Raw genomic sequence first — 24,711 nt, forward strand, 5'->3', positions numbered from 1 at the left:
AGGGCAGCAGCCAGGTGCCTGCATCCACTTGGATGTATATTAAATAAAGTGAAGCCACCATCTGGTGCAAAGAGCCCAAACCTTGGAATCACTTGTTTTCTCTTAAAGCAGTATGCCCAGGCTGGTGTAGCTCAGTGGCTGAGCATGGACCCATGAACCAGGAGGCCATGGTTTGATTCCCGCTCAGGGCACATTCCTGGGTTTCAGGCTCGATCCCCAGTAGGGGGCTGGCAGGAGACAGCCGATCAGATTCTCTCTCATCACTAATGTTTCTGCCTCTCCCTCTCCCTTTCCCTCCCTCTCTGAAATCAACAACACCACAAAAAGCAAGATGGTGGTGGTGGCAGCGGCAGGGCAGTGGGGTGGTGCGGGGGTGGGCATAGAGTCCACATTATTTTAAACAAAGTGACGTTGGAACGTTCACTACCTATGTGCCTTCTATCGGCTTTAATAAAAAAATAAACAATTTCAAACGCTTGAGACATTCCCCAGGGAGAAGGGAGTCGCTCTGTACTTCATCTGAGTTACAATTTTCCCATTAAAATCCACCCATATCAAGTGGGGTGCACAAAGAAATAACAATTATTTTTAAAAGTTTCGACTGTTCAGTTTAAGGAGAGCTCTGAAAACACAATTTAGTTTGAAATTCAAGCTGTTTCATTTCCTATTTAATCTTGTAAATTTCCTTCCCTTACAATACTCAGGTTGGAAGGGTGCCAAATTAGACCAGGAACAAATTTTCACCAACTTCACTTCAGTGCTTTATTTTTAGATTGTATTAAAAACCTCATTAAGCTCCCTGAGGGAAAAGAGTGTTAACCACTAACAGAGGTGGGGGGGCAAAAAGGGAACCGGAAAGATAAGCTAAATTGTTAACGAGGAAAGCTCTCTTCAGTTTGGTCTGAGGTCGCTGTTAAAAGCGAAAATAAACTTATTACCAAGACCAGGTAAATGACTTGAGCTTGGAGCTTAATTTTTTACCCCAAGGCTAGGAAGGGCCAGTCAGGCTTGTCCAAGTGGCATATGTCTGTATTATGATTTCCAGATGGGATTTGGGGGTGGGGGGTAGAAGGAAAGGCAGAGAAATCTTTAAAGATGGCAAGCTAAGGCTCTATGCTTTTGCACAACATAAATGTGCTTTGAAGGGTCTCCTGTGGACAGGCCGAAAATGGGGTGGGCATACACAAGATGGGGCAAGATTAAATGGAATGAAACATAGAATTTATTACTGTATTTACATAATTTATACTTTTTAAGCCATGGTCTCATAAATACAGACTACAACTTTACATAGGCTAAGCAACAGATAATTGTTTCCCCCACCAAAATATATGGGTTAAATAAAAAATTGACAGCATTTACACTACTTTCTTTTTCTTCCTTTTAAAACCAGTTAGTGAGTTTAAACATATGCATTTCAATTTATTCCAGTCAGCTTCTTTACCACCACCACCCCAATCCTGAGAGCTTATTACAAAAGGTGCCAATAATGAGTTTGGTGACACATACAGGACAGGGTCAGAATGCAAACCTAGGGTGAGCTGTGGGCTGTTGCTGTTGTGAACTTACTGTATGCATCCTGGGCTAATGTATGCAATAGAAAGTGCTTTGGAGATGGCGGGTGCAATCATTTCCATCAGTCCGATAAATAACCCATTTACCTTCAGATAATAATTGCCATCCCTCCACTTAATGGTATCCTACCACATTTTAAATTATACAACTCCCTAGAACAGTGGTAATGGGAAACCAAGGAAATTATAATCTCCACGAGGTCTTCTTTCCCTCATGAACGACGAAAGTGCTCATTTTCCCTTTATAAATGTTACATAAAATCTTGATTACAAAACGACTCAACAATTTGATCCTACCATCCATACAATTACATGTTCCTTTCCAGCAAGGTCAAAAGCCAGTGATGGAGTCCCTTTGTACACCAGAGTCTTTACATAACACAAATCCACAGACTGAAATAGTACTGCTGCAATCTTCAAACAGGAAACAGACTGGTAAATTTCTGTGACTCTTTTTTGCACGAAGACCACCAGATTGGCTGGGCGAAGCCTGGTGGCAGGGCCCCCAGCCCTCCTATTAGCTTTCAGGACCACCTACTTCATTGAGTCTGAGAAGCTGAGGCTCAGTCAACAGCAGCTTCTCCTGGGCTCTGAAGGCTGTCTCCGGAGTTTGAAGCCCTTCCCGCCACATGGCGGGTTGGTGTCAGTGGATGGAATTCTTCGACCTAAACCAAGAGGAGAGGAGGGAAGGTAATGAGCCTTAATTTTTCAAATCTTCTCATTCTCAGACACAATTTTGTAGATGTAACTTGACAGGCTTCATGAAAATAAAGTTTAATAAACTTTTAATTTTGGAATGATTTTAGATTTACTGAAAAGTTGTAAAGATAATATAGAGAGTTGCTGTATACCCTTCTCCTAGTGTCCCCCAATGTTACTATCTTATGCTGCCATGGAACATCTGTCAAAATGAAGAATCCAATATTGGCACATCACTAGTAACTGAACTCCACACTTTTTTCAGATACCATCAGTTTTCCATTAACATTCTGTTTCCATTCTAGGGTCCAAATAAGGATATCGCGTGGCATTTAGTAACACTTTTTAAAAAAAGTACCTGTTAAAAAATGTCTTGTTTTGAGTAGGTAATACATGCACATGGCAAAATAATTAATCAGAACAAGCCCGTCACTCTGTCCATGAATAGGTACACACACCTCAACCTGTCCCCCCCTTCCTAGACAGGCAGGAGCATACAGAGTGCACAGCTCTCCACCTTGCTGTCTTCATGGTGCACCTGGGACTGTCCCAGCACAGTGCCTGGAGAGCTGTCCCTCTAGTTTATACGCTATGACACTGCAATATATGGATGAACTGTAACTGAAGTGGCGCCTCGCTGCTGGACAGCTTGTTTGCAATATTATGATGCTACTAACAACGGTGCAAGAATGGGAACCGGAGTGGATGTGTTGGATAAGTTAACAGAGTGGAAGAGCCAGGTCATGCTCTTCTATTCCTGGGTATGACCCCGACACATCCCTTGTAGCCGTGTCTGCCTAGCACAGACACAGAAAGGACGTGCGATTTAAATTTTGACAGATGCTGCCAAATTGCTCTCTAAAGAGGCTGTGCCACTTTGTGCTGCTACCAACCATGTATGAGAATGAACAGGTTTCACTTTACTGCTCTATGAAGCATAATGCCAATTTCGAGGGAAACCTTAAATCATCCATCCACCTACCTCGCCAATAACTTCAGGGCTGCTTCTATCAAAGGCTTTCCTGATGTCCTCCTGCTTCCTAACTCTCCAACATCTCATGCACTAAAATCCATCAGGAAGTCAGAAGCACGTTGTCATATATTTGTTTATGCAAAGACCTCCCTCAGATTAGACCCTCAGCCCTTTGGAGGAGGAGATTCTGTTTCTCCATCCTTGTTTCCAGGATTATTTAGCACAGCACCTGGCATGGAGGCATTCCGAAAACATGAAATGAACTGGCATGTGCATTCTGGGCACGAGCAGCCTGAGATGGAATCTGCCAGCTCCTGGGTTCTTGGTTGCTACAACTGGAGCCTCCAGCAGGTTGAGTGGCCTGCAAGTCTGGGTGGGTAGTACCCAGCATGGCGTCCACATGACCTGCAAGTGTCCCCCGGTATGTCCTACCACTACTTTTCAAATGCCTATACACGCTCGTTGTGAATAAACTGCAAGTTGATTTAAAAGCTATTCTGAAGCTTCCTGACATCACATATTTCTCACTAACTGGGTCCTGGAAGTACACCTGGGAAAACAGAGTCATCTCTAAAGCACGTTTAAAAGGCAGAGGAGAGCAACTTCCTGACCTGGGAACAGGCAATGACTTCTCAAACTGGAGCCAAAAAGCGCCAACCATATAGGAAAACAAGGACCAATGGGATTCTACTAAGATTAAAAACTCCAGTTCATCAAAGGAGTCAGACATGGAAATAAAGCCACAGAGCAGATCTGCCCAACACACATGATCACCAGTGGACTCACAATTCAAGTAAACAATGAACACTAGGGAAAAGGCAGGCAACTGAACAGGAAAACAGGCAAAATTTCACAAAGGAGGACATGCTGATAGTATGTAAATGTGAATAAATACCTGGAAAGGTGTTCTACCTCATTAACTGTAATGGAAATGCAAAATCATTACCTACCCACCAGGGATGGAGAGTTCTTCTATGCGCCTGGTGTGAGAGTCAGCAAGTACACTTGTACTGAAGACAAGCATACACATGACTCAGTTATTCCTCTCCTGGTATAAAAATACACCTACCAAAAATGTGTGCCTGCCCAGCTGGGTGTGGCTCAGCGGTTGAGCACTGACCAAGGATCCAGATCTCGGTTGGATTCCCGGTCAGGGCACATGTCCGGGTTGCAGGCTCTGTCCTCAGTCGGGGGCGTGCAGGAGGCAGCCGATCAATGACTCTCTCATCATTGATGTTTCTACCTCTCCCTCTCCCTTCCTCTCTCTGAAATCAATGGGTATATTAAAAAAAAACAACAAAACAAAACAACAAAAACGTGTGCCTATTGTGTACATACTGGACAGGAAGCAGAATGTTCACAGCAGCACCATTTGTAAAAGCTCTAAATTGGAAACAAGCACTCAGATGCCTATCAACAGGATGGATAACCACCGTGGGTATTTTCCCCACTTCCATTCTGACTCTGACAGACGCCCCACAGGGACGAGAATGGATCAGGCAATGACATGGATGAGCCTAAAAGTGTATGTAGAGATAAGGAAGCTAGGGACAAGAGAAAATACAGTATGTTTTAAACACATAAAGTATGAAAACAGGCAAAACAGATCTGAAGAGTCAGTTGTCAGGACAGTGGTTCCCAGGGGGTGGGGTGGGTGTTCCTGGAGTGCACCCGGGTCTTGCTCTGGGTACAGGTTGCAGGAGTACACTTTGTGAAAATTCCTTCAGGATTATACTTCTGATGTGAGCATTTACACTTCAGTAAGAAGCAAGCATGCCAGTCACTGTGCTAATGCAACTTTTACAATACCCAGTAAACAATAACCTCAATTTACATCTCTCTAGATTTTCCTAATGTTTGTGAACATATAAATATATTTTTTCACAGTTAAAATGAGCATGTACATGTTAGTTTTTAATCTAAGGATTTTCACTACCTTCCTGTTTTAATACTGCTAGAGTAAAAACACTTAAGCATAGTAATAATTTCAGTACACTGCTGACACCACACTTAGGTTTTTTAGCTTAAACTGTGAAAAATTCCTGACTGGCCTCAAATTGCCTTTCAAGAATGCATCTGGGTAACTGCTATTTACAATCTAAGAAGATAATAATTATTATGAATTTTTTATGTTGAAATGAAGGGGCTGGATCAGAAGTTGCAAACCAGCCATGCACTGGCCTTCTCCGCCAGCAGATGGGCTTGGTAGGCCTGAACAGTACTCTGAAAATATCTGAGTTAGTGGCCAAATCTAAACAGTGGGATATGTTACATAAAATTCAGATCTCTGGTTCTCTGAACAAACTAAAAACATCAAAAACTAAAAATAAAAACAAAAACAACCCCAGCAATTGGGAGACCAGAGGCTTACACTCCAGTGTGGCCACATTGTTGGAGCTGGGCCCCCACCGCCAGCTGTCAGGGTCACCAGGGCCTTCTGCTGCCGTGTCCCAGCGCCTGCCCAGGCCTGCTCCACTGGTGGGCCGTCAATGGTGGGTCCTGGTGGGCACTGAACACCCTTCCAGCCTCAGCAATCTCGGATCTCACGGACGATGGATCTTAATGAGTAAGTTCACGGTGCCCCGATGGCTGTCTCCTGCTCTCCATCTGGAGTCTGACATGTTTAGTTAACATGAAGTCAGGTCTGGGCACGGCCTACCCTGTAGCACCTCAGCTCCAATATCACCTGCTCAGGAGAGGCCTTTTCCCTGACCACCTGCAGACACTCTCACTTCGTCCTATATTATTTTCTTGCTATCGATGCTTCTCATCTGAGGATCTTACTCGTTTCTGTGCTCACTGTCGTCTCCCGCAGGCCAGTCTGTGCTCCAGGGGAGCAGGGGCCAAGTCTGTCTCATTCTCCATTGTCTCCCCTGAGCCTGGAATGGTTCTCAATACATATTCTGATGAACTTAAATGAATAAACAGATATAATCTGCAGAGGGGTCCCAAAAGTACGCAGCAGCCTCTCCCATCTAGTGTCATCATGTTAACACTTCTGGAAAGGGGAGGGGGAGAGGCGGGAAAACAGGCCTTACCTTTTACTCGCCTAGAATTAATTTTTGAGGGTTTCCTTACAGTGGAATTCCACATGCACTTCCCTTCCCCTTATTTATTTTGTTCATTTTCAATGACTTTGGAAGACTAATTGAAACACATAAAGAGAGAAAGAGGGAGAGGCGACAGCTTCCAGGCCCTCCAGCCTCCGTGCATTATTTATTCAGTAGCAATGTTTTTAATAGAAGGGCCACAGTCATCAGGCAGCAGCTCTCCAGCAATTACATGACATGAAAACCAGCTGTCACTGTTACCCTCTCAATTCTCATTCCACTGAGAACCACACCAGAGACGAGGCGACTCTACATGAGGAAGGAATTCCACCCAGCAAGATAATTCTGTTTGAAGTTGCCCTGCATGGGGGAAACCCATACGGCACAGAGATACTCACTAATTTCTATAAAGAGTTCATTGATGTTTATCGCATTTTTTGCACTGGTCTCTACAAAAATCGCATGGATGGAGTCTGCGTAGTCCTTAGCATCTCTCTCCATGACTTCTCTGGAAGGCAACGATTGTAAATCAGAAATGTGACCCATCAACACTTCATGTTATCCCCACCTACCCAGTAATTCACCAGATTGATGATGACAAAAGTACCAGGAATGGCTTGGTCTATGGTTAAATAAAACAAAATCGCACTGCTAGTAATGCGTGCAGTGGAATGGTCGGAGAATGGCAGGGTTTCCCCTGGCCCCAAAGTAATGCCCCTGCTTTGCAAATTGTGGAAATGGTCCACAGAAACTTCCAATAAATATGCTTTCCTGAAAATCTGCTTTTGCCATTCCAGAATCCTATGTCATGGGAGCCGGGCGCTAAGCTAAGCTCAGATAATGTCAAGCCTGATACAACCAACGTTAAAGAAATCACACACCTGTCCACATACATAATCTAATTGGCTCCAAGTGCCTGAACTCTTAATTTTACTTTGAAACTTCAGGACTCCAACCACACAACGGAAAGGGATTTTTCAATGTCAGAGATAAAATAAAAGCAAGATTCTTGAACTGGATATTGGCTCGGTAAGAAAAGGAACACATGATCAGCATTGTAATCTCCTGTTCTAATAACTTACCTCACGTCGATAAGATCACACTTATTTCCTGCAATGGCAACTACAATATTAGGTGGGCCGTGTTGTCGAAGCTCCTTTACCCAATTCTTTAATGTTGAAAAGGTCTCCTGTAACACACAAGAGGAAAGCAACTGGAGAGCTAAGCAACCAAGAGAGTTTTCAAAATAGACTGAAGAACACAATATAGGTCTTACTTCTTTTGTGATATCATAAACAATTATAGCTGCAGCCGACCCTCGATAGTACATGGGTGCTAAGGCACGGAACTGCAGAGAAAAAGAAACAACAAAATTGGGAAAACTGGTTAATGTGTTTTACTAGACTCTTAAGCCCATTATCCCTGCACAAAAGGTAATCTTTCTCCTAAGCCCAAGATGACATGATGCTTTAAAGCAAATGAACCAGTGATTACCAAAGGCAACAACTCTTAATGTAACACTGAAATGTCTCAGAAGATAGTTTAGAATACAGTTTTATAGGAATTAAATATGGTGCTATAAACAATTGTTTCAGCTAAAAAGGCTTTTTAATTGAACTCAATGTTATAATTCTCAAATTCATTTGTTCAACAGTCCTTTAAACTTGGGCTTCCCAAATGATCAAAGAGATAAAAATCGTGCTGTAAATAGTTTTCCAGAGAAGCGGCTGCATTGGGGTTTTGTAAACAAGACCCTGTCATATGAATGCTGATGGTACCCCAGAAATGAGTACACATTTACCCTCGATACTGGGATGAATCTGTAACTTCACTTTTGGCTAATTCCCTGCAGGTGGCAATTCTCAAATGCAGGTAGGTATCTAATTTCACTTACATGAATTTAACTGTATGCACAGCTTCTCCCCCCCTCCCCTCCATCAGCTCCACTCCCACCAGGCCCACAACAGAGAAGGTAAGGAAGGAAAGGAGGAATGACTGGGAAGGAAATGGTGGAGGGGAGAGGGCTCACAGGGAAGGAAGGAGGGAGGGAGAAATAAGGGGAAGAAAGGGAGGAATATGGGGGAAGGAAGGGGGGAGGGAGGAATAAGGGGGAAGGAAGGAAGGGGGGAGGGAGGAATATGAGGAAGGAAGGGGGAGGGAGGAATATGGAGGAAGGAAGGGGGGAGGGAGGAATATGGGGAAGAAAGGGGGAAGAGAGGAATATGGGGGAAGGAAGGGGGGAGGGAGGACAAACAGGGAAGGAAGGGGGAAGAGAGGAATATGGGGGAAGGAAGGGGGAGGGAGGAATAGGGGGAAGGAAGGGAGGAGGGAGGAGTAATGGGGAAGGAAGGGAGGGAGGAGTAATGGGGAAGGAAGGGAGGGAGGAGTAATGGGGAAGGAAGGGGGGAAGGGTGGAATAATAATTTCCAGGGTGAGCCTGATATGTGGCCATGTCTCCTGAACAGTGGGTGAGGTTTCACTGAAGCTCCGTTCCCACTAGCCCTGCCAGGCTCCCTGGCCATGTGGATGTGCTGGTTAGAGCATCTCACTCAGTGACTATGATGCCAATGTTTAAAGACTAAAATTTTTCCTGTGCTCAATCTTTGTCCTACGCCTCAAGTCTGAAACCCAACCTCATGCAGAATGCAATACCACTGTCCTCTCATCTTCTTCTCTGTGCTGGTGGCCAGCCCCCCAACCCAGGTAGGAAGTCGTGACCATCTGGAGCACAATACAATTCACATGCAGAATGACAGTCTGCAACGTCTCACCCAATGAGCTTAACTTCTGGATTTTAAACTTCCATGTTAATTTGAGTTTTACAAAAGAAAGCGAAATTATGACTGTAAAGTCCAAGAGGGAAGATAGTCTGTTTCCGTAGTTTCCTCTCTGGGGCCCAGTGCCTGCACACTGCAGAAAAGCCAGAGTTGGTGAAAAAACAAGTAAGAACTGTCAAGGATGAGGATGTCAAACTAAAGCCAGACCTCGATGTTCACATATAGGCAGTTCCACTGGGCTCTGAGAAAGACCCTGCCTCTGGGCGGAAGCCTGATAACTCCCAATAAAATATGTTGTTTTACAGGAAAAAACCAAAAACACAGGTTGTGTTCAAGAAAGCACTGCAGAGAAGAAACTGCATTGTTGGGTGGGAAAAACAGGGTGACTTCCATGGGGAGCCTGAAGGGGGCAGGAGCGAACAGGAAGGACAAAGGTATGGTATTAGCTTTCATTTCTGATGCACTACACTGGCAACATCTTTACAAGGTGTGTTTAGAAGGTAAAATTCATATGGAGACGTGCAAAGATCTTAAGTTTGATAAAATGACATATGTGGATGCATACACCCACGTGAGCAGCATCCCACCAAGGTATTAAACTTTTCTGTCAACACAGAACGTTCCCTGGTGCTCCTCTTTAACCTTGACAATAACTCTTTCTTCAAATTAACTTCACGGACACCGATATAACAACGGTTTTCTTTTTCTTATGACTGGCACAGAATGGCCTTTTCCATTTTTTCTTTTCAAGCTGTTTTTATTTAAAGCAATCCTCTTCCAACCAGCACGTGGCCAATCTCACCTTCCGGCCCACAATGACCATCTCTGTCTTTTAAGTGGAACGTTCAGTTCCTTTACATTTAAGGTACTTACTGATATGTTTGGTCTTACTGATATTATGCCACCATTTTTCTATTTGCTTTATCTTTGTTTCATTAAAAACTCCTGTTCTTCCTTTACTTCCTTCTTTTGCATTAACTGAATATTTTTAGTATTTAATTTTAATATATTAATCTGTCCATTGGCTTTTTATCTAGACCTTCTTGTATTACTTTTTAAGTAGTTTCTCTTATAGCTATAATATACAACTCCCCTTAGTTGACTTAGAGTATAAAATGTACCTCCCCATGTAAAATACCAGAACCTTGCGAGAGTCTAATGCTTTTTATCCCACTGTCCTATGTGCTGTTGTCAGATGTTTTAAATCTACATACGCTACAAACTATACAATCCATTGTTGTAATTTTTGCATTAAATAGCCAAAAGTATTTTCAAAAAGTTGAGAAAAAAAGGTTTTTATATTTGCCATCACCCGTGGTTACTTCTTCCTCCTGAGGGTCTGAGTTACCATCTGACATCATCCTGTCAGCCTGTAAACCTTCTGGGGCTGCTGCTGCAGCATCCTCTCAGCTTTTATTTTTCTAAAACTGTCATTACTTTGCCTCCATATTTGAAAGGTAATTTGGCAGGTTAACTTCTCTGCTTTCAGCACTTTCGAGACGCCGTTCCACGGTCTTCTGTGGGATGTTAGCCATCACTCATACTGCTCCTTGGACATAACGTGTCTATTATCTCTGGCTGCTTTCAAGCTTTTCCTCTTTAATTCTGGTTTTCAGCAGTTTGACTATGATGCACCTACAGATGGTTTTCTTTGTACTTATGGATGTGCTGAATTTCTTGGATTTGTGAGTTGATGTGTCTCACCAGATTTGGGAAATATCAGCCATTATTTCTTAAAATGTCCTTTTTTTCTGTCCCCACCTCCCAACCCTTCTGGGTCTCAGTTACACAAATATTAGATTGTGTGGATTTATCTCTAAGGTACTGAGAATATGTTCATTATTTTCCCACTTTTCTCTGTTCTTCTGATTGGCTAATTTTTGTCACCCATCCAGCAGATTTTTCATTTTCGATGTTACAGTTTTCAGTTTTACCATTTCCATTTGGTTATTAGTTTCCATTCTGTGCAAGCTTCCCCATCTGTAGAACGTAGATAAGACTACTTTTCTTTAAATCTTTGAACAACTTAAACTATCTCTACCTTCTCCGAGGAGTGTGAAATTGCTGACTACTCATTGTGAGATTGGTTTTACTGGGGGGTTCGGTAGGTCTGTCTGGGTCTGCCTTTAGTCCTAGGCCATGGTGTCTGCTCCTGCAGCCTGGTCCTTCTGAAGTTTCAATGGAAGCCCTAGGTGTTTACTGATCTCCTCCAACATGGCAGGACTGGACTCCAACCCCAAACTTGACTCCCTGTGATGAGCAGCAGCCCAATATCTGCTCAGTCTTGTCATCCTTCTAGCTGTTGCCTTCTGCTGGGGGCCTCAGTGTCTCCCCTGAGCATTCACAATTTGGGGTCAAAGACTTGAAGGGAATTTATAAACAGATTTTAGGGCTTCCTTCCTTGTTAGATCTACCTTTTCTGGGGTTTGCCTCCTTTTTTGGTTGCTCAAGCAGCCTTAAACTCTCCTCAAATGCCATGAGCTAAAAAGACGGGCTTGAGTCCTAGCTACCCTGTGCCACATGGACTGGGGAGTGCACTCTGGGGAAAAACTATAAAAAGGGGGTTTCCCACAGTGCAGTTCCCTTTGAGTCTCTGACTGCATCTGGCAGTGCCTTCAGATAGCTGTTTTTTAATGTATTGCCCAGAGTTTCCATAGAATGGTTGTCTGTGGGAGGGTGACCCTATTACAAGCCACTCCACCATTACTGACATTGAAACTCTTTCCATGTCCTTTTGTGTAAAGGAAGGTACAGCTTAAATAGAGACTCAAAGGATGTCCAAACATCTCTGTTCCAAATCTTGCTCCAGATAAGGGGTCAGCACACTTTTTCTGGAAAGGGTCAGGTATTAAATATTTCAAGCTTTGTGGATCGTTTGATCTTTGTTACAACTACTCAGTTGTCCTACTGAAGAGTGACAGTAGCTAGAGACAATATGTAAACAAATAAGTGCGTAGCTGTGTTCCAATAAAACTTTTTTTACAGAAACAGGCAGCTGTCGGACTTAGCCCATAGGCCATAGTGTTGACCTTAGCTCTTGATGATGCTAAGCTACTACACTTGTTCCTGATTTGAAACCCAAGAACAGTACCTCCCATGACTACTGTGACAATAAATGAGCCCACGCCTTTCTGGTGTCAACTCTGGAAAGAGTCATCAGAGAACCACATGAGGATTCAGGAACAAACTTTTAAGGACTGGATGCAGTATCCACTGGACTTTGGTTAAGCAGCTTTCTTTTATATGTTCACAGGCAACAAGTGTTTGTAGTGCTCCTACTTTTGTGGCATATTTGTGCATGGTCCCAGCACTACGGTATGAATCCTTATTAGTGAAGGATGACTGGTGAAAAAATGTCACCTAAAATGAAGTCAGTAAAGATAGAAAGTAGGGACACAAAGATCTGAGAGGCTCTGTCTTGAGAATATAAATTTTAAATTTTGAGAAAAAGTTTTATTTAATCTGATACTTGAAAAAACTTAGGTTTATTACTGTACCCAGGAGCTAGTTTCCTGAATGAACACTGAAACCAAGCTGACTGGTAATCTGACTGGTTCTTCTGATGAAACTACATGCTACTGCAAAGAGATAGCTTCCATTTCATCTCAACTCTCCTGGTCTTACTTAAAAGTGGTAGTTTTTACAAAAATATTTGAAGGCTCCAGCAGTTTTCCTTAGGACTCTCAACTCTTCAATAACACAAACTGTTATCTTCTGAAATATCTGTATCATCATCTCTTCATTTAACAAGATTCCAACCACCGATGGCTTCACATGACATCTGCAAGGTTCTCCAGAATCACCTTCACTGACCTAATGAATCACTTTGCAGTCAACTGCAGCTGGATCATCACCCTACAGTTGCAAGGGTGAAAATGGGGTTCATCCATAAGGTTTTTCATTTTATGATGACTTTGGTTCCACAATGAATCTTGTTACTACAGAGAACAGAAAATATGCAAATACCAGAAATTTATAATTTGAGGCATGCAATACTCACATAGCAAAAGCAGGCGGAGGATCTGTCATTCTGTATGCCAAAGTAGGGCTGACAATCAGGTGACATAAATCCACTGGCATCAACATTGTGTGCCAGGGGCTGAGAGCACAGACATGAAAACAGTCCCTGCCCCCAAGGAGCTCACAGTCTAACAGAAGATAAACAAGTAAGGAAGCAGGTGACAATGCCATGGATGAGGGCCATCAAAAACTCTTCAGGATACAAAGAAATGTGCTGAAGAGTTATCTGATGACTGGTCGAACCACTAGCTGAGCATCAGCTCTAGGTCAGGCACTGTGTGAGGCGGTGGGAATATAGTAGAGAGTGAGACACTGGTCCCAGCTCTCCAAGCTTACAGACTGGGGGAGAGACTGCCACTAAAGATAAGTAGACAGGTATCTAATTACAACTTAGAATGAGGGTCCTGAGGAAAATAAATTGAGGACACTGATGGAGAATGAACTGAGATCCCCTTAGGTGTGGGGATCTCTTAGGTTAGGAAGAACTCTGAGGGTATAACAGTTAACCTGAAACCAAAAGGTTTGTAAGAACTGGCCATGTACCCAGTGGAGGGAAGAGGAAGTTCCAGCAGAAGACTCAAGGTGTGTAAAGGCCTGGTGGGCAGAACTGAACAGAGGTGAGTGCACTGCAACACCGTGGGTGAGAGGGAGGGATGGGCCACGAGGGCAGTGAGTAGAGAAGGCAGTGCAGGCTGTGGAGGCTTTGCATGCCACTGGTCTGAGTTTGGCTACTGGAGGGGAGCAGTGGGAAGTTAGTGAAGAGCATTAAGCAGGAAGATAAGAGGTCTGATTTATGGTTTCAAAAGACTCCTCTGCGTCCTGTGAGAAGTGATATAGGGTGGTGGAGCTGCGAAGAGTGACAGCAGGGAGGACCACTTGGGTGAGAGCTAAAGGTGGCTGAGAGCATGGTGCTGGTAGTGCAGATGGACATAAGTGAACAGTTCGAGATATATTTGGAGGATATGCTGATGGAGCAAATGTGAGGGTTGAGGGGAAGGATGGAGTCAAAGACAACCTCCAGATTCAGGTTTGGGCAACATGGGTATATAGCACTGTGGGTACTTATCTGAAAACAGCAGGGACAGGTAGGTAGGAGAACCCCCTTTGAGGTGACATGAGAGGCAAGTGTTCAAGGCTATAGATGGGAGGGGGTATTCCAAACAGAGGGAACAACAGTCCATGGGTGTGAGGGTATAAAATTATAGGGCTCATTGGCTGGGGTCCTAGAGGAGGCGCAAATGAGGATTCTGGCAGAGGACGGCCTTGGAGGCCTTGCCCAGGACAAAGTGGCATCAGAACAAGCTCACAGATGTGTCCTGGATGACATTCACAACACTTCAAACAATTTGTGATTCGCTGTTAGATGATTAGCTTTTCTGAAACACGGAGACCTGGCAACGAGAGGCTGGAGCTCCTCCCAGGTCTCCTAGCTGCTCTGCTGGCCAGTTCTCTTGACCCCTGCCTGCCGCATCACTTACATTCCCTGGGTGAGCCCCCGGCTAAGAGATGGCACTTCAGATAGGGGTGAGGCAGCTTTACACATCAGAGCAACTATTTCTGGTGCAAAATCAATGAGAAGTGGGGAAAAGAAGAGGCAGGCAGACCAGCTAATTAAACTGAATAGAATTCTGCTATTATGGCAGCAGTAAGGGAAAGGCATAAACCCTGTTACTCTTTTTTTATGGTCTAGTAAAAAGTGGTGCTCTACTTCACTGATTATACTGACTCAAAGCATCATGGACTCTATATCATAGCATGCTTCTTTATGATGAGGGTGTTGCTGTATTAACAAATATATGGGAGGGGTAACTGAAACTTGGGATTCAGTGAGAAGGTATGTATGTTATTAGTAGGAAGAGTCACATGAGTTCTTGGCTAATAAGATGAACACCAGAACAGTGCCTATAGATATATTCAGAAAGGCTCTGTGGGAAGCAACACTTGGGAAGGATGGAAGAATGAAGGTTAGCAAAGGACTAGCTGTCCTAAATGCTCCATTCAGATGCACGAAGTACAAGGAGTGGGCGATGGGAAACTAGGTGGATGGATCTCAGATGAGTAATGGACACAAGGTATGACATCCAGCATTAAAACAAACAGAAGCAAGCAAACAGACAAACTTAGACATTAAATCTATACAAATGCATGGTGTCTACGTCCAGGACAATGGTAAGGGCTGGTTTTGTTTTCCTCCATTTGTCTGTGACGATTCTGTCAGGTTTTATACCACACACAGTATCTCTGCTGTCTTAGATAAGACCGTGATGACAGACTATTTCTCCCGATTACTTCTGGTATACTTTTAAGAGCTTAAGATAGTACTGTGCATCCATCAGATGTTCTATTTGATAGTACTGTTTGAAAACAAAATTAAACAGCAGCTGAATAATGGGGTGGCTGCCAGATACACCTTGACAGGGAAATCCAACTTAGGGCCCAGAGTGAAAATAAGGCAGCAGGCAGGCGTCTGTTCCCCCTCTCACCTCCCCACTCCTGTCTGACTTTGGTGGGCTTCACCCAATCCCCACTCTGTACTGTGATGCCTCAGCCCAGTTACCACGTATGGCTCAGGCTCTTCCTTAAGCATATAACCATCTTGGGCAATTTTATCATCAGGCATTTATTAAGTACCTATTGCAAGGCACTGTGTTAGCTCATCCATTTCACTTAAATCTCAAACTTTATATGCTGTAAAGTTCCCTCTTCAGCTTTTAAAAGGCAGCTATAAATGAGATGTGCTTAACTCTCCCTTTCTACCACTAATTCTCTTCTATCTTTGCTGGAGGATGGATCCCCAAATTACACACAATGCTCTGAGTGGGATTTTATCAGGCCTGTTAGTCAGCATTTACTTTAAGACACTAAAAAGTATAAAAATGCCCTCAGTGCCCATTATCACTTTCTCCATCAGTGGACTCTGTGGCTCTAATTGAAAAGAAAAAGGCTAGCCTAATGCAGACGGAAATAAATGTGTGTCTGGCGCGCAGAAGAGAAGTGAGTAACATGAAATGACAGGGGCATCAAAGGTTTAGCTGGAGCGTCAGTTTGAGCCTCAGAAAAACACAGTAAATTAAAGAGTGACTTACTCGTTCTTGTCCAGCTGTATCCCAGATTAGGAATTTATGTAGCTCGTTTTGGTACTGGACAGTCTTGGTCATAAAGGATGCCCTATAAAGAGAGACCTAAATGATCAGAACACAATTATTTAAAGCATGTTGCCAGTCCTAGTCGGAAACATCACTTAGACTTAACACTCAAACTTGTGCTCCACACTCTGCCCTCACTGTGGTCCCTTCTGGAGTGTTTATGATGCTCAGATACTGGCTGCACAGTCTGTGTCAAAATAAAGCATTAGGCACATCTGCCCAACACAAGAAAGGATGAGTTCTTTGGTTTGTGATTGCCTAAGTTCCATATCAGAAGAACCAAGAGATAATTTGGTAATCCAGACATTATCCTCCCTTATAAGATACAGAAGTTGTTATTTTAAAAGATGGTATCATGGAAAAACTTTCTATAATAGGAAATGAGTACCCTAGTAAAACATACTAGGCGCTTTGGATTTGTACTCTCCCATTCCCAAACCACATGGCCATATGAACAGCCAAATAAGGGCTAGTGCAACCCTAGAGTTAATAAAATTAAGACGTCAAACAAGGAGCAGGAAGACGGCTAGAGAAGCCACACCCTGATCACCTCTGTTTCAGTGGCAAAACAGCCCCTGGGCTGACCTGATAGGCAACAGCAGGGCCTGACCCAACCCTCAATGGGAAAGGAATGACGGTGTGCAGCCATATCACGCTTTCTGAGGGACTGCTCTGCTCAGGGGCCTTTGAAGTAGGGATTCCTATTATTCTGGGGGTCTCATACTCTTTGGAAAATCTCTGAGGAGCCATAGTGGCCCAGAGCACATGCCTGGACACCCTAAGGGCTCCTGGACACAGGTTTAGTCCTGCTCTGGGGCTGGGCCTGGCTCATATACTGTCTTCTACCCCCCAATGCACGCAAAGAGTTCCCTCCCGGGAGTCCTTTGTTTCCCAGGCTCAGCACATTGAAGAGCCCAGAGATGACTATGTCTCCTTTTCTAATAGATACTAAGCCTCTGGGACAAGGGTCCTGCTGCCCTGTTGGAACCATACCCTGAATACCCTACTCAGGCATTTCCAAATATGCTGGGTGTCTAAAATACTTCTGAGAGTCATGTAATAGCTACATAAACTTCAAGATAGTACGAGTTGAAATCGATAGAATGGCTCTCTGAAGAATCACTGAGCTTAGCTAAGCATCAGAATCCTTGGTTTTAAAACTTAAATTCTGCTACAATTGAATTCCTGGAAATCTTTATATAAATTTATGGTTTAGCAAGCAGCCTCCCAAACAGTGACTGTGATGAGGAAGGGAAAGGGAATTAGGAAGCAAGATTACATTTTTGGATAGGTACTATTTACTGGATATTTATTTACTGGAAATTTACCCTTTGGTATCCTTAGTAAAGTGCTTTATGCAGAGAAGGTGCTCAATAAATGGCTACTGTTTTGAGAACTTTTGGCAACTCACCATGATTAAATCAGGCTGTGAGCACCATTTCTCACTCAGGAGAGATCTAAGCATTCAATCAGACTCGTTTATTGTAAAGATTAAATGATACAATGTACATAAAAGTGCTTTGCATGTTGTAAAGCACTATACCTACACAAGGTATTATTATTATTATTATTATTATTATTATTATTTAAAGGCAGCTCCAGGAAACGTTTTAGTTTAGACTTTACAATTAGCCCTAAAAGCTTGCAACTCAACTCTCCATCAATTATGGCTGTGGTGTTCCATTTAAGAGTGACAACAGGCGTCCAATAGAGGCCTATTAACAGAACTCATGCATCGAACACATCCATTACAGCTGCTCAAAGAACAAGAGAAGAAATATACTTGGAGTAGACAAAGGGCTGAGAAAGGTATATGTAACAATTAAAAGGAAATGTTTCATTATAGGATCAGAATTCACTGAAGTCCAACCTACCTGCCAACCATTTCCCTTTCAATGAAAGCACAGATTCATTACTCAGGGGAAAGAAAGAATGGCAGTTGTCACATAATGAAAGTATCTGAAAGAATTAAACCCGACTTCCTGTCTCTGACCCTAGGACATCCTTCTGGCTCCCCCTATGGTCACCTCAACACATCCTTCCTCTCTACACCAAGGTCCTCTTGTGTCCAAAGCTCTCCACTTGGGTCAATGTCTGTTGGCTTCTTGTCCTTCGATTGCCAGCATCATTTGCCCACACTGCCAGGTCTTTAGGAATCTTGTCTGTCCTGTCTCAACCACCCAGAACAGCCCCAAGCAGCCTCACCACTGGCTTCTTCTACAGTGTGTGCGTGCGCGTGTGTTGCTATCTTGCTGGGGGAAAGTCATAAAACTGTGTGGGCCAGTGTGAGATGATCTTATTTCAGCTAGGCCACCTCTTAGGCCTCTTATCCCACAGGACAACCATTCTACATTCTTATAACTGCTTTCCAGCTCCCTACCACTTTCTGTTACCCTCCTTTTCAGGGAAACAGCTCATTTCAGCCTTCGCAGAGAAAGCAGAGGTTAGAAACCCTAAGTCCTCCAACATGTTCCCCAGTCAACCTTCCCAACTTGAGAAGAAACAAATTTCCACTTGCACTGGCTGTGATTTCCATTTTTCTGACTTTGGCTGAGTCTGACATGTCTTTTCTTTAATTCACCCATCACCCTTCCCCTGGATCAGGATCCCAGCACATCCTGCTGGGGCCACTGCAGTCATAAATTAGTCACCTCCTCTCAGTCTCAGATCCTTGCAATTGTTCCCCTTTCTGCCTTCATACCGACTTTTCCTTATTGCGTTTCTACTGACTCTCCTGTGGAGGGATGCTCATTCTTTGGTCTCAGGTGAATTGCCAAAGATCACAGAAAGTTGTATGATCCACCCAAATGAGGCAGCTTCCCACTCCAACTTCACTCTGTGACACACACATCATCCCATTCTGTCTTCAGGGAACCTACTACAATGTCTGTACAGTGTCTCATCAGCTTATTTATGTTTTGTTTTCAAATTTATCTGTCCAAGGTCTTACTCACCCAGGAGAAATGTAAACTCCATGAGGGCAGGGACCTTGCTGTGTGTCTTCCTCATCTCCCCCCTCCTTGCTATCCTAGAGGTCTCACAGAATATTTGCCGTGTTGCTGTCTTTACTCCCATGGCTCCAGGGGGTCCTGGCTATGCCGTTCTGGGAGCACCACCTATGAAGTACAGGGAGAGCTGAGATCAGAGGCAACCTGACTTTCTAACTGCAGCCGGCTGTGTGGCCTCTAGCCTAGGGCTGTGCCCAGGGAAGTCCTTCCTGCCTGCTGAGCCACCAGCTCTAACCCCTATGGTAGACAACAGGCAAAACCCAGGAGGTGCAGGGAATAATCACCAGTCCTGCCATCACTCAGACTCCTGCATTCTGCTAAGCAAGAAGTGGTGCCACTTGGTGGGGCCTCTGCTAGCAGCTCACCTCCAGGTCCCAGCTCAGGTGGCTGCGGTGAGATGGCCACGCCTCCCTCACTTTGCCTCCCCTGAGCCCCACCAATGTCTCCTTTATCAACAAGCATCTCTGTTGATTTTTGAGTCTGAAATCTTGGCCTATCATACCTGTAACAACCGTTTCATCCTTAACATTTGGATTCAGTTTTGTCTCTGTAGTGGTAAGGACTGAATGCAGGGTCACAGAGCAGGTAGGGTGTTGCCCAGTCCTTTCTCCCAACTGGTTCCTAGGGAGTTCTGGGCTAGCCTTGGGGCAGAATGACTCACTCAAATTCCTTCCCACAGCCTCACGTTTTTATCTGTTGCGGAGAACATTAGTCTAATCTGACTGATGTTAGAATACTGTACAATCCAAACCCTTATCACCACCTCATACTGAACATGGGAAAGACAGGGCTTACTTATTTCCACTCCACCCCCACAGGAGTCCCAAATTCCAAGTTCTCAATCAGAACTGAAATCTGCCTTCCACAGAACTGAAATTGGTCTGCAACAACAGTCTATGTCCTTTGTTACCTGCATCCAATTTTGTAGAACTGTCTGGTTCTTCATTTTACATTTAAGCTACACTTGAACCTCAACCCCTGATATAAATTCATAAATTGGACCCTAATCTTTGAGCGAGACTACAATTTTTCCCTCTCACTGCCACCTGAACTCTAGGATCACTCCTTTACACTCAAATTAAATCATGTGGAGGTTATGATAACTTCAATATCTTGCTTTTGAGAATCTGGTGATGGCTTCCTGCTGTCCCAATGGCACATTTTTATTCTGCAGCCTGCCATTTACTTGTCTGGTAGCCTTGATTTTCACCACTACCCATTACTCTCCACTCTGCCAGGCAGATCTTACTACCTCTTTAATATAAATCCCTACTAGCTCTATTTCCTAAAGCTGGAGTACTTTTCATAGACTTCTCCATTTCTCATGACAATCTCAAAATATGACTTGCACGCACATGAAGTAGTTGTGATCTCTGGTCACAGTACGTGTTCCTAATGAAAATATTTGCCATGAGGTGTTTTAAAATTTACTTTGACTGCAGTGGATTTGTTTGGCTCTCAGAACAAAGGTGTGCCCTACCCTCACATTCTAGGACTCTGTCCTTTTTTTTTTTTTTAATTTTTATTGATTTCAGAGAGAGGAAAGGAGAGGGAGAGAGAGAGATAGAAACATCAATGATGAGAGAGTCACTGATCAAGCCCACAACCGGGCATGTGCCCTGACCGGAAATCGAACCCCGATCGCCTGGATCCTAGGTCGACGCTCAACCGCTGAGCCACGCCCGGCCGGGCTCTAGGACCTCTCTTAAGTGTAAGCCCTGTTCTTGGAGTGGCACATAGGATGCTGCTATCCCTCAAATTACATATGGTGGCTTTTAAGGATGAACAACTCAGCACATTTAAAAATTAACAAAGACCAGTAACTTCTAAACAACTCTAAATCTCATGCAAACAATGCCTGGATCTCTAGGTTATACGCACTGATAGAAACACCACTGAATGCACCAAGATGGTACATGAAATCTAGTAGTTCCTTTAATGGACACATCAAGGAGCCTTCAGGAGAGTTTAGGATGGTGCAAGGAATTTGTCAGGTGCTCAGTGAGAAGTAGATGAATATAAAGGCACATCTGTCTCATGTTAGAGTGGCTTCAAAAAGCCAGAAGTCTTAAGAGTATCCATAAATTCTATTACTTATGTGGGTTTCAGTCATGTATATCTTTAACCTTTCCTTTAGACTCGACCATCTGCTTAAGTTAATGAGGCCTGAGGGGTAAGGTCTCACTGCACATGCTTCCTTGTAATCAGTTGCTACCCACCCAAACCAGGGCAGTGCCAACAGGCGCTTGCTCCCCAGGCTCACGGTCATCCCAAGCAAATCCTTTTCTACATTTCTGCCATTCTAAAAACTTTGGGGAAAATATTAGAATCGCAAACTTTCCTTTAAATATAAACAATATTTAATAACAAAGAGTTTAGCCTCCTCTTTCCTGTTTGTCAAGAATAACATGATATATAGACTTTCACATCATAAACAATAAAATCAACAGTACCCATGATGAAACTAGCTGCCTCGACCGAGACCAAGCGTTCGCTCCGCCAGGTGCTCTTACTTGTGCAATGACCCCATTGGGCCCCCTCACCGAGTGCCTCTAGTTGGGCTCTCCTGCTCCTCCAGCAGTCACCGTTCTGCACTGGGCGGTCTCCTCCCTCCAATACATGGCCTTCTGCCTGAGGTCTGGAAAGCCAGGCAGGCAGGATGCCTACAGCCCCATTCCTGCACTCAGGAGGCTCACAGTGGGAAGACTGGTCGGGTGGGCAGAAAATTACAATGATGGACAGAGTTGTGGGAGCACAGAGGGAACGCCCAATCTAAGTACCCAGGAGAGTAGTGATGCTGGGTGCAGGAGGCTGAATAATGGCCCTCCCTCCAGATATTCATACCCCAACCCAAGAACCTGTGACCACATTACCTTCCGTGGCCAAAGAAAGCTTGCAGATGTTATTAGGCTAAGAATTTTGCAATGGGTAAGGAGCCTGGATTATCCAAGTGGGTCCTTATAAGAGATACCAGGAGCAGTTGGAGCCAGGGAGAAGGGGATGTACGATGGAAGTGGAGACCGCAATGATGTGCCCTAAAGATGGGTGAAAGGACCACAAGCCAAGGCAGCCACTAAAAGCTGAAAAAGGCAAGGAAACAAATTCTGCCCTTAGAGTCTCTGGAAGGAACCAGCTCTGTCAACACCTTGCCTTTAAGCCAGCACAACGGATTCCAGACTTCTGACTTCCATGATTATGAAATAATAAATCTGTATTCTTGTAAGCCACTAAGTTTGCTGTACTTTGTTACAGCTGCAATAGGAAACTAATACACTAGGGAGGACTTCAGAGAAGAGGTCAAGTTTGAGTTAAACCCAGAAGGAGAAAGCAGATGGGGATAGGACCTGGGTGGGGTGGGGTGAGGTGGGGTGGGGTGGTGAGTGCAGTCAGGTGATCATAGAAAAGGTTCCAGGCAGCAGGGACAGACAGCAGATGAAGGGCAGCAAACCACTGTATTCCAGCACTGATGGGCATCTACTCTCTGTGAGGCCCCATTTCCTGCAAGTCCCCAAAGGCCAGGGCTCCACTGTCACCATGTCTACTTATCTGTGTTCCATCTGAATTATTTACTACTGAATACTGTAAAAAAAAAAAAAATTAAAAAACCACTTTTTTAAAACTTAGCCTTCTCTAAGCAATAACATTAGTAAAATTAAAAATCACAGGTTTCATGGACTAGTTTTATTTTTCTGAACAGACTAAAATACTTAGCAATGTAAATTTAAATGTTCATCTGTGCATCATCTAAAGTTATCTCACAGGTGATGACTTGGCAAGAGAGCTAAAAGTCAGGGGGAAGGAAGGGATGATGTTAGCATACCTGTTTCAGAGGTGGGTGAATTCTGGAAGCAGGCAACAGACCTTTGGGGCCCCTCTGCTAGACACCAGGCCCTTAGCAACCAGTCCAAGAGTGAGATGGATGTCTATTTTCAAGGACATTATGAGGTGGAAATGGAAACGGATAGGTAGGCAACAACTGGGGAATACTAAGGACTGTGAGAGCATAGACTGCTGGCAGGAACTGGACAGAAAAGGAAAGAAGGGAAGCAAGTCAAGAGGCCCTGCAAAAAACCTAGAGAGCCATGGCCGGCGTTGCTCAATGGTTAGAGCGTCAGCCTGTGCATCCAAGGCTCTTGTGTTCGGTTCCCGGTCAAGGGCACATACCTGGGTTGCAGGTTCGATCCCCGGCCCCGGTTGGGGTAAAATGTAGGAGGCAAGCAATAGATGTGTATCTCTCATATCGATGTTACTCTCTTCCCCCCTCCTCCCCTCTCCCTTCCACTCTCTCTAAAAAAATCAATGGAAAAAATATTCTCATTACTCAGATGAGAATTGAAAAAGAAAAAAGAATCCTGGAGAAAGATAAGGTAGGCGTGATGAATAAGAAGGGATACTGAGGCTGGCACACACAAGCTCTGGGTGTCAACAGGTGAGAGGGGAGGGAGTGCTGTGCAAGTGATGAGCTATTTCAGTCATTTCCAAATTATAACTATATTCATTAATTTTTTTTAAATAGGTAATACATTTACATGCTTCATTACCTAAAATGTATAAAATGGGTATATACTGAAATGTCTCTCTCCCACCCCTTTCTCCCAGTCATTCAACTCCTCGCCCTGGAAATGGGTCTTTTCAGCTTCTTGGGTCTCCTGTCAAAAATGCTTCCAGTTTACACAAGCACATGTGTATACAGTCTCCCCATACTCTCCTTTATTTATTTTTAACACAGACAGTGGCATTTACTACATAGCTTTGACTTTTTTCACTCTATGCCACACCTAGGAGATCATCCAATGTAAGCAGATAGTTTTCTCAGGCCACCTTTTCCTTGATGTGATAATGACCGAGTGCACTGTAATTTATATAATCAGACCCCCACTAATCAACAATGCTGCAATTATTAACTCTACTAAATTATTCACCTCGTGGTTTGGAACATATGTGAGTTTATCTGTAGGCTAAAGTCCTAGGAGTAGATTTGCTGAGCCACAGGGTATGAGACAAGAGCAGTGTACTGGCTGAGGGTGCAGACTTTTAAGCTAGACTGTTTAACTTTGCTTATAGTTTTGCCACCAACTGTGTATCACTGGACAAGTCAATTAACCTCTCTGTGTCTCAGTTCTCTCATGTGAAAACCAGGAATAATGTCAGTATTTATAACAGGGCTTTAAAAACATTACACATATTTATTGACGTATAATTAACATAAAATAAGGTGTACAGTGTAGGTTTTCAGTTCAGTAAGTTTTTACATTTTATATTCTTGTGTAACTACTGCCCAAAACAAGATAAAGAACATTTCCATAACCCGAGGTCCCCTTGTGCCCATTTCTGGTTAATTTCTGCACTTACCCCAGACGAGCCCTTTTTGATTTCTACATCATGGATCAGTTTTGATTGTCTTTGGATTTCATGTAAGTGGAATCTCAAAATATACACTCGATTGTGTCTAGCTTCTTCCACT

The 24,711-nt window shown here is 43.7% G+C and overlaps 1 protein-coding gene across 1 annotated transcript in view; it reads right to left on the reverse strand.

Annotated features, from left to right (window-relative positions):
* Nucleotides 1-1,204: 1,204 nt before the first annotated feature.
* RAB22A (RAB22A, member RAS oncogene family) overlaps nucleotides 1,205-24,711 on the reverse strand; it is a 43,703-nt gene continuing 20,196 nt past the window's right edge. The window contains exons 3-7 of the mRNA XM_081148152.1: nucleotides 16,180-16,261; nucleotides 7,573-7,644; nucleotides 7,379-7,485; nucleotides 6,695-6,804; nucleotides 1,205-2,239 (exon numbers count right to left, since the gene is read on the reverse strand). Coding sequence (XP_081004278.1) covers nucleotides 2,142-2,239; nucleotides 6,695-6,804; nucleotides 7,379-7,485; nucleotides 7,573-7,644; nucleotides 16,180-16,261 — 469 coding nt within the window. The 3' untranslated portion in view covers nucleotides 1,205-2,141. The remainder of the gene's footprint in view (nucleotides 2,240-6,694; nucleotides 6,805-7,378; nucleotides 7,486-7,572; nucleotides 7,645-16,179; nucleotides 16,262-24,711) is intronic.

The sequence above is a fragment of the Miniopterus schreibersii genome (genome assembly GCF_964146895.1).
Source record: "Miniopterus schreibersii genome assembly, chromosome: 10".
Taxonomy (NCBI): Eukaryota; Metazoa; Chordata; class Mammalia; order Chiroptera; family Miniopteridae; genus Miniopterus; species Miniopterus schreibersii.